At 40.1% G+C, this 10890-nt stretch overlaps 1 protein-coding gene across 1 annotated transcript; it reads right to left on the bottom strand.

Moving 5' to 3' along the window:
* Window positions 1–367: 367 nt before the first annotated feature.
* Window positions 368–10610, bottom strand: LOC142208560 (somatotropin; the record flags this gene model as incomplete). Its single annotated transcript, XM_075277155.1, has 4 exons — window positions 368–571; window positions 3372–3524; window positions 3619–3735; window positions 10449–10610. Coding segments are annotated over 4 exons (636 nt in total), but the record flags the coding sequence as incomplete, so codon positions are not given.
* Between the last annotated feature and the right edge of the window lie 280 nt (window positions 10611–10890).

The following is a 10890-nucleotide window of genomic DNA, read 5'->3' as shown; positions in this document are numbered from 1 at the left end:
AGACACAGCTGGTAAGCGTCGGTGCCCTGTCTTTGCTTATCCTTTGTCGCATATAGTGATTTCTGAAATATGTACTCTTGCAGTAGGAGTGTACATATGTTTTACTTCAGATATGTAGCTTCACCTCTTGTTGTTGATACTTTAATGAATTCACAAATTCTGCATCTTATTATTTTATTTTACAATGTACAAAGACCTTTAAGAGACAAGGCAAAATACATCAAGAACAAATATTCTTTGGTCCGTGTATGTAACAGTAACATCACATAATTTCCAATTTTCCCCAAGCAATGAATGATAAAATGCAGCACATTTTTAGGTAACTTGTAAAAAGGCAGCCATTTTCAGTATTCATTTCATGATTCATTTAAACCATACAGTTGCTCTCCACAAACCTTCGGCACTTCATCACTTTTAGGTAAGTCTCCACCTTGTGCATGTCTTTCTTGAAGCAGGACAGGAGACCATAATTTTTAATCCGTGCCTCATCATCAGTGTCAGGATGGGGGTCAAACTTGTCGTAGGTGAAAGTCAGTAGGCCGTAATTGCGTGCGTTTCCGTCATCTAGTTCCTGATGGTACCAAAAAGATGGCTCATTACATTGAAAATAAGTCCATACTGTTGCCGTTAGATAAAAAATATATATAATTTTTTTTTTTTTGCCGTAAAGACAAATTCAGCCACATTTGGAATTAGAATATTGGCTTATTGGAGGACACAACTGAATTTTAAGGGGTTTTTCAATTGCAGGGTTTCTGATGCTTGTTTCTAATAAAGACTGATCAAGAAACTGTTCTAGTCCTCATCTGGTCTCAGCAACTGAAACCAATATGCAGAGAGGGAGAGAAGACAATATAGGTGGCCATGGACAGAGTCATAGGCTGACCACTAGAGCTAGACATAGAGGTGGTCTGTAACCTAGACAACAAGTGTAAACACTGAAGAGGCCTAATGAGCAGTATTTGGCAAAGAGACCAACATAGATGAAGCAATGTCATGGAAACACTTGTTAGCTTAAACTACATGTTGATGTAGGATGCTGGAGACTGGGAATACCTGGTTTAAGGAATTAAATAGACCCATAAGTAAGAAATATTGAAAAGAAAGTTGAAATGTGAGCTTACTTTTATCTAGAGCAGGTTAGATTTCTTTGGCAACGTCAGCTCTGATTTCAAAATATTGTATGTTTTTGACATCCCCAATATGGATGGGGGATGACTTTTTAATATGATTTATAGCTTTAATCTTGTATGCGGTTGGAAGGTCTACATACAGCAAGAACCTTTCATGCTTCTGAAGAATGCAAGTTTATAATCAACAAATGTTAGATTTCCTGCCATCTCAACTTTTAGTGGAAGGGCTCAACTTTGTGTATTTTATTAAAAATGGTAAGTTGGAAATTTGAGAAAAATTTGGTAAATTTGAAGTTTCTGAATCTGGTCAATTGTGAAATATGCAATATCTGATAGCTTGGCAATTGGATAAGGGTTGGAAGGTGCTGAGGAAGATATTTTTTTGAATTTTCTCCTTTAATAGTTTACTTTAACTCCTTTAGTAATCGCAACTTCATTCTTTAGATGCCACATGGTACCAGAGCGAGCAGACTTCTTTTCCCCAATCTAATGAAGACACCCCCCCCATTCCTTGGTCTGTCTGTAGTATAGGTCATTAGGCTGTGCCAGAGGCTTGGCCTTAAACAGGGTGTCAGTTTGATGCAGACAGAATAATACACTGAATTGTATTATGTGAGCAATTAAAAGATCATAAAATCAAGTGACATATAAGACAACTCTGAAAATAAGCCACTGTTGAAGTTCATTCAAAAAAATGTCTAGGCAACACATAAAATAAATAGAATACAGCAGGACAGATACAGCAGATGCTTCATTAGGGAATGCAGAGAACACTGAAAGAATCGGGCACTGACTTTATATCTGTATAATAGCACTACGGGTTGTCTACTGGTAGTTCTGGGCTTTCACACATAGTTCGGGTAGTCTCGCTAGCATGACTCCGTTACGGCTGCTTCCATTCACCGAAGCCAGCCAACTACTACACTTAGCTAAGAGGAACGCTGCAGCAATAGCACGGGACCTAACTGGTGACATGACTTTGAGTGACGCAGATCTATGCGTGTCATTCACCATTGGCCTTTGCAGACTCCAAATTGTTTTGGGTGTAAAGGGGTCTGGTGAGTGGATTGTTCTCCATGACAAAAAGAAGGCATCTCCTGAAATAAACCCTAACCCATCTTTCAGAGCGAAAAAAAAAAGAACCTATCTTACTTTGGAGAAACACTGTTCTGGGGGGTTATTTTTGAAGAAATGTTGTGGAAATTAGGGTTGCAGATTTGATATATATTTATTTTATTCCCCCCCCCCCCCCCAGTTGTTTTGTGGAGGATTCTGGTTTATCTATCATGCAAAAAGCTGAACAATTCATTTATTGCAGGTCAAAATTATTGGTCATAAGTAACTTATATGGGTGTTACACTCTCAAATGATGGGTCGTGGAAACCGTTTTGGTTGTAAACTTTGTGAAAAGCTTCCCCCCCCTCTCCTTGTGGCACTATATGTGGAGCCCTGGTGTTTTACAGTACCTGCACAGTGGATAATTCCATCTTCACATTGCAGAAAAAAATCCACAGCAGAAAAGCTGCGTCTTCAAAAATGCTAGCATTTTTTTAAAAATTGCAGCATGTCAATTATACCTGTGGAAATGCAGGTATAATAAGGGCAGGAAGTCTCTTTTTTATTTATTTATTTTGCGCAACTTGGTGCCTTAGCCTCAAAGTATTATTCTTTATATTAAAAGTTGAAACGCATATAAAGTAAATTGGGGGGGTTTGCAGCAATTTCATTTGAGTACTCCAAACGGACTACATGGGCTGGCATTGAGTGAGTGAGGTGGGACTGTTTTGGATTTTAAAAAATAAAGGATTATTCACTTTTTCAATATAGTTTGCATTTTATGCATGATGCTAATAATAAATTCTATACTTTACAGCATTCCTTGAGCCATGATGAAGGATTTCCCAGAAAACTGCAACAAGATTAGATGTCATTTTATAGTAGGGAAAGCAAACTGCTGCCTGAAACCCGCTCTGCAAAGCAGCAAATAAAAATAAAATCTAGTCTTGGAAAAAAAAATCTGGAATACTTTACCCACCACTACATAAAGAGTCTTTGAGGCAGCAATAGCATTAGGGGTTCTTTAGCAGTGGAAACATTTTTCAGGGGCTTCATGCAGCAATGTGGTTGGGAATGGCTGCGTTTACAGGCTCTTCATTTTTTCCTACAGTTTCTAGTTATCACTTGCACTTGCTAACCAGAAGAGGTCAGTCTTCAGTCATACAGAATGTTTTAGCTTACCCTCATGAGAGCATACAGGCCTTCCTCCAGGTCTCTCAGTTTCTCATAGACCGCATTCCCAAACACTTGGTTAGTAAACAGTTTATTCAGCGATTGCACTGGTGTCATCCAAGACTGAATGAGGGTGAGGGAGAATCGGAGGAGGTCCATGTCCTGTAATAAGTGGAACATGGTTGTGTGGTTATGGTGGGAGACTACCCAACATTCACATTGTTTAGATACATATGCAGCAGAGTAAACAACTTACTGATTTCTGGTGGGTGTTGTCCTTGTCAGTTGGGGCTGGAATGGTTTCTGAGTAGCAGAACATTGCGTAGGAGTTTTTATTTGAGTATCTCTTATCTTCACGGATGAAGGTTCGTTCCTAGAAGACAGCAGCAAAATATTCAAGAGGGCAATAAACCAGAACGATGTCAGAAGTAGCTTACAGTTGTGGGGTCTAGGACAGCTTTATGGTCCTATTAAGCATGATCCATGTTTGACACTTTTTTCTATTTTCTTATTGTATAACAATTACAATGGTAACTTAATTTATGTATAAAGAAGCAAAGAACTTGAAGGGATTTACCCAGGGGCATAACTATATTAAAATGTTTACAATTTTTAAGATTTCCTCTAATCCTCTTAGGGCTCGTTCACACGAGACAAGAGGGGGCGGATTTTGGCGCTGAATCCACGTCAGAATCCGCCTCCTCACAATAGAGGTCTATGCGGACCGCTAGCTTACTTTTTTCCGTGAATGGTATGTTCCCGCTGATGGAAAAAAGATGTGAGTTGCCCTTTCTTCAGGCGGATTCTGATTTTTTTTGGTATTTTGTCTCCCCAAAAATGTAATGAAAAGGAATCATAAAAACAGACATGCCACAAAATGGTTTAAATTAAAGGGGTTCTATCATTGTGCATGTCTCTCCTGTTCGGCCACAGGCTGACGGACATGCTCAGTCGGTGCTTTTGAACGAAGAGAAGAGCATGAGAGAAGAAGCGGAGAAGAACATGATGGCCGTCACTGGAGAGTTTTCAAGCACACTGAGGACACCCCCAGTTCTGTTTGAGCGCTGGGGACGCCCCCACTGCTGCAAGAAAACTCATTTGCATAAGGAAGAAAGAAGAAATTTCTAAGGAAAGGTGACGCGGATCAGAATAATAAGGGTAAGAGAAGAATAGCCTTTCTTAAGGCTATTCCTATGTGCATATACTTTAAAAAGGGATTCTAGTGATAGAATCCCTTTAAAACTACAATTTGCACAGCTCCATATACAAAAATCTAAAAAGAAAATGTCAGACTATGGCAAGGAAAACAAATTTTGATTTTCTCTTTCAGTTTTAAAAAAAAAAAAAAAAACACCTAAAAACTATATATGATCACTATGACTGTACTGATCAACAGAATGCAGATAATTCTGTCACTTTGACTACACAACGAATGGCGTAAAAACAAAACCTGTAGGGAAGTGGTGCAGCTGCTGTTATTTTTGTTTTCTATATTTTCATACATATGGTTGACAGTAAAAAAATAAATAAATTGGCCAGGTTCTGAAAGGGTTAACGACAGCTGCTGTCAAAGAAAATGTTACATACATTTGCATAGTTTTTAAGCCTCATTTCAAGATAAACTTTTGGTTTTCTGTGTATTTTGGCAGTGTTGTTTGTTTAGCACACAAAACACTATAAAGAAGTGATATGTTAACTTCTTTATGTATGTACAGCACAAATAGAAATCATTGGACAGTGTTGGTGTGTTTTAGCATGTAATATACACCAAAATACACATGTAGAATTGCTGTAAGGCAGGGTTCACACTCCGTTGGATTCAGTTATGAAGCTATCCGTTTAACCCCTTAGAGACACAGCCCAAAAGTGACTTAAGGACCAGGCCTCTTTTTTCAAATCTGACAGGTGTCACTTTAAATGGCGATAACTTTGAGACGCTTTAACTTACACAAGTGATTCTGAGATTGTTTTTTCGTAACACATTGTACTTCATGTCAGTAGTAAATTTTCGTTGATATGTTTTGTCTTTAATTATGAAAAAATAGGAAATTTGGTGAAAATTTTGAAAAAAATGCAGTTTTCAAACTTTGAAATTGCAAGCCTTTCAAATAGAAAGTCATACTACCCGAATTTTTTCATAAATATAATTAACCATGTCTCTGATTTATGTAGCAATCAAATTTTAAGCACCCTTTCATTTTTTTCAGATATTATAAGGCTTACAAGTCAAGCAGTAATTTTCCAAATTTTCAAGAAAATTTCCAAAACACATTTTTCAAGGGACCAGTTCAGTTCTGAAGGGAACTTGAAAGGCCTCTCTAATAAAACCCCCCAAAAGTCACCCCATTCTAAAAACTGCACTCCTGAAAGAATCTAAAACAGCAGTTAGAAAGTTTCTTAACCCTTTCAGCATTTCACAACAATTAAAACAAAATGGAGGTCAAATTTACATTTTTCAATTTCTGTCACTAATATATTCATTTAGCCCTAGAATTTACACATTTACTAAGGTTTAAAGGAGAAACTGCACCCCACATTTTGTTACACAATTTCTCCCGAACACGACAATACCCCATATGTGCTGGTACCCTAATATACGGGCACACGGTCGCTCTCAGAGCGGATGGAGCACTAATTGGATTTTGTAGGCCAGATTTTGCTAGAATATTTTTCAGGCGCCATGCCCCGATTGCAAAGCCCCCAAGGTGCCAAAACAGTGGAAAACCCCAAAATGTCACCCCATTTTGGAAACTAGACCCCTCAAGGAATTTATCAAGGGGTATAGTGAGCACTTGGACCCTACAGGTGTTTCACAGATTTTTTTACCATTGAGATGTGAAAATGAAAAATTACTTTTTTTTATAATAAAATGTCACTGTAGCCCCAAATTTTTCATCTTCACAAAGGGTTAAAGGAGAAACTGCACCCCACATTTTGTTACACAATTTCTCCTGAACACGACAATACCCCGTATGTGCTGGTACCCTAATGTACGGGCACACGGTCGCTCTCAGAACGGATGGAGCGCTAATTGGATTTTGTAGGCCAGATTTTACTAGAATACTTTTCAGGCACCATGTCCCTTTTGCAGAGCCCCCAATGTGCCAAAACAGTGGAAACCCCCAAAATGTCACCCCATTTTGGAAACTATACCCCTCAAGGAATTTACCAAGGGGTTTAGTGAGCCCTTTGACCCTACAGGAGTGTAACAGAATTGGCCCAACAAAAGGAAAAGTGACATTTTTTGCTATAAAATGTAGCTTTAACCCCAAATTATGCATTTCCACAAGGGGTTAAAAAAGAAAATGCACCCCACAAATTGTCAAGCACTTTGCCCCAACTACAGAAATGCCCCACATGTGGATGTAAAGTGATGTATGGGCACACTGTAAAGTCCGGAGCTGAAGGATCGCTATTGGGATTTTGGAGGGCAAATTTAGCTGAAATCTGTTTCAGGCACCATGTTGCATTTGGAGAGCCCCTGAAGTGCTAGAACAGTGGAACCCCCCCCCCCCCCCCCCCAAAACGACCCCATTTTGAAAACTAGACCCCTCAAGGAATTTATCAAGGGGTTTAGTGAGCACTTGGACCCTACAGGTGTTTCACAGATTTTTTTACCATTGAGATGTGAAAATGAAAAATTACTTTTTTTCCAATAAATCGTCCATTTAGCGCCATATTTTTAATTTTTGCAAGTAGTTAGAGAATTAAGAGCCCCCCACAGTTTGTTACACAATTTCCCCTGAACACGGCAATACCCCATATGGGATCATAATCTGCTGTATGGGTACATGTTGGGGCTCAGAATGGAAAGAGGGCTATTTGGATTTTGGAGGGCATATATTGCTGGAATAGTTTTGAGGTGCCATGTCGCATTTGCTGAGCCCCTAAAGTATCAATACAATAGAAACCCCTCAAAAGTGACCCCATTTTAGAAACTACACCCGTCAAGGAATGTATCAAGTGGTATTATGATTTTGAGACTAAAAATGCTTCCCAAAAATTGAAATTTTTAAAGAAATATGCCATTTCGGTGCCCAATGCATTGCACCCACTTTGTGTTGTCAGAGACCTGCACTCCTAAAACTATTAAGTGGGCGATCCCGAGGGGCAAAAAAATTATATATGTGGGTGTAAACTGCTGCTTGGGCGCACAGCAGGGCTCAGAAGGGAAGGAGCACTGCACTTTTTAGCTTTTGGGGTACAGATTTAGAGGGACTTCCTGGGCGCCATGTTGTTTTTGCAGAGCCCTGGAGGTGCCAGTAAACTGGAATTCCCCAAGAAGTGACCCCATTTTGTAGGGGAAATTTTAGAGTCTCTGCAAAAGTGCCATGGCATCCAAAAACCAAACCGTCTAAGTCTGTGCTCCAAAAACCAAATAACCTTCTTCCCTTCTGTGTCTGGCTGGGCCCTAATATCAGTTTATACCCACATATGACATTACGTACGTTATCCGGGGTACACCAGTGTCATATATGTGCCCTAATATCAGTTTATACTCACATATGACATTACCCCGGTTACACCAGTGTCATACATGTGGCATAAACTGCAGTTTGGGCACACAGCAGGGGGCAGAAGGGAAGGAGCGCGATGCGGCTTTTGGAGTACAGATTCAGATGTTTGGTATCTAGACGCCATGTCATGTTTGTAGAGCCTGTAAGGTACCAGAAAAGTGGATTCCCCAAAGGAGTGACCGCAGTTTGAAAACTGCACCCCTAAAAGAATTTATCAGGGGGTGTAGTGTAGTATTAGTATCCCGGACGTGACTGCACAGCGGATGGCGAAGAGGGAATATATAAGCGGTGCGGAGAACATTGCAGACACCAAATTCCCTACTGTACCCCCAGTAGCTCCTATGATTGGGGGAGTCACACTGGGATCACTTTGGGGGTCACTTCTGGTATATTTTCCCTCATAAGCTGTAAATATAGGGTGTCCCCTGATATTCGCTTGCACAGCTTATACATTCCCTGCCTGCCGCACCCAGTTGTGTTCTAATGATTTGGCGATTTTGCGTGATTTTGTCTTCACATTGGTAGAGGCTATATTTTCTTTATTTTTCTGCTGACGTGGCCATATAAGGGCTTGTTGTTTGCGGGATGCGATGTATTTTGTAATGACACCATCTTGGGGTGCCTAAAACTTACTGATTACATTTTATTAACTCTTTTTTTGCTGGATTTAAAAGAGAAAAAATCAATTCTGGTATTGAGTTTTACCTTTTACATTTTTCGCCATGCAGCGTACAGTATAAGTAACATGTGACCTTTATTCTGCGGGTTGGTACGGTTACGGCAATACCTCATTTATGTTATTTTTTTATGCGATACTAAGTCTGCAGAACAAAAACACATTTGGGGACATAAATCAGTGATTTTTGCATCGCCATCTTCTGAGAGGCGTAACATTTTTATTTTTCGCTTGACAGTGTTGGTTGAGGGCTTATTTTTTGCGGGACAACCTGTGCATTTTATTGGTACTATTTTGGGGTGCATATGACTTTTTGATCACTTTATAGCACATTTTGTAAGGTGAGATGGCGAAAAATCAGTACTTCCGGCGGGTTTTTTCCGTTATTTTTTACCGCCGTTCACTGTGTACATTAAATATTGTTTCAGTTTTGTTGTACAGGTTGTTACGGACGCGACAATACCAAATATGTATTGTTTTTGTTAATTTTTTGTGTTTTTTTTACATAATTCATTTTTTATAGAAAAAAGGGATTTTTGGGACTTTATAACTTTATTAATTGTTTTCAAATACTTTATTTTTTTTTTTACACTTTTTTTTTTACTTGTTCTTGTGTCCCTATGGGACACATGGATCAGTGAAGATTGCATCACTGATTCTCTACTCTAGACTGAGACACAGGCTGCAGTGACAGCCTGCACGTGTCTCACTCTAGACACAGGAAGTGAGCTGTGCGGACGGGACAGCTCACTTCCAGAAGACGCCGGGAGCATCACCAGGTAAGTGAGTGCTCAGGGCTGTCTGGGGTCACTAACCAGACCCCAGACTACGTATTACAGATACCGGCACCCCCCGATCTCGGTCCGGGGGGTGCCGGCGGGGGGGGGGGGGGAGAGATCGCGGCACCCTTTGTTTGCGGTGGTCATGTTTGACCATCGCAATCAAAGGGTTAAAACCTCCGATCGGTAAAAGTACCGACCGGAGGTTATGGAAAAGGGTGATAGCTGTCAGTAACAGCTATCACTCAGTTCCGATTCCGCCCGCTCAGCTAGTGAGCGGGCGGAATCACCATGACGTAATATTACTTCATGGTGCGCGAAGTACCTCGCGTCCATGACGTAATAGTACGTCAAAGGTCGCTAAGGGGTTAAAAAAACAAAACCTCATAACTATCATAATGGACACAAATGGACAGTAACTGATGGCTATCAGTTACTGTCTGTTATGTCTGTTGCCCATAGACTTCAATAATAATGGACATTTTTTTTTCTAACGGACAGAAAAGTCCTGCATGTAGGATTTTTTTGTCCACTGGTCAAAAATGGACTTGGGTGTAAACGGACACAGATGGACACAAAATAAAATCTCACTGAAATTAATGAAAATTTTAACGGATTTCTGACGGTTCAGCTAGTGTCTGTTGCTAAAATCTTGTAACGGACACTGCTGGCAGTCACCAATGGTAGTGTGAACGCTTCCTAAATAACTAACCCATCACTGCTTCCAATACTAAATATTGGAAGTAAACATTACTTTTTTGCAATTAGCTACAATCCTTAAATTGACCCTCTAGGATTCCCTTACTAAGGCTCCTTTGCTTCAATAAATTTGCAGCAAATACTTGATGATCAACTTTTTTTCCTTGCTAATGGTTTATTGGGTGATAGATTGATGTTTAAACATAGGTCTACCTGGAGAGGCCGAGCTTCAGGGGAAAGGAGAAAGCAGAAGCCTAAAGCAATGAGGAGAAAGTCTGGAAAAAATCCTCTATCTCCGACTCTATGAGCTAAAAGGTAGTCAACAATGAGGAAAGTAAACCGCAGGTAGTGGTCACTGACTAGCATTTATTTTTGAGGATTGCTGCTTTAACAATGCAAATTGTAGAGTACTTACATAGTCTCTGTATGTATCTGCCACCACCTGGTGAATATACTGTGCCCTGATGACGGCATTATTGAGTAGACTGGCCAGGGGTATCTGGGGAAAAGCACTGAAACCCGGTGGGCTTTGAAGGCACACGATGAGCAACAATCCAAGAGAGGAGCATAGTCCTAGAAATAAAAGGCAATGGATGTTACCATGAGATTAAATCAAATAACCCCTGGGCTGTTCTTGGTATTTCAGCTTAACCCCTTTCTCTTAAATAGAACTAAGCTTCAATTCCAGAACAAGCCATGGACAAGAGTTGACACTTGTTTCTAGAAGACAGCAGCCATGTTTTTCTAGCAGTGCCGCAAAATTCTACCTGAAGACATACCTGAAGCCATCACTTGCTGTTTTTGGGCAGTTGCTGTAGAGGTCTGGAGGTCTTCTTGAGTGTGAGGACTCGGTCAGG

Source organism: Leptodactylus fuscus, chromosome 6 (genome assembly GCF_031893055.1).
Source record: "Leptodactylus fuscus isolate aLepFus1 chromosome 6, aLepFus1.hap2, whole genome shotgun sequence".
In the NCBI taxonomy this organism is placed as follows: domain Eukaryota; kingdom Metazoa; phylum Chordata; class Amphibia; order Anura; family Leptodactylidae; genus Leptodactylus; species Leptodactylus fuscus.
The sequence above is the reverse complement of the archived record's forward strand: the minus strand, read 5'-3'. Positions and strand labels throughout refer to the sequence as shown.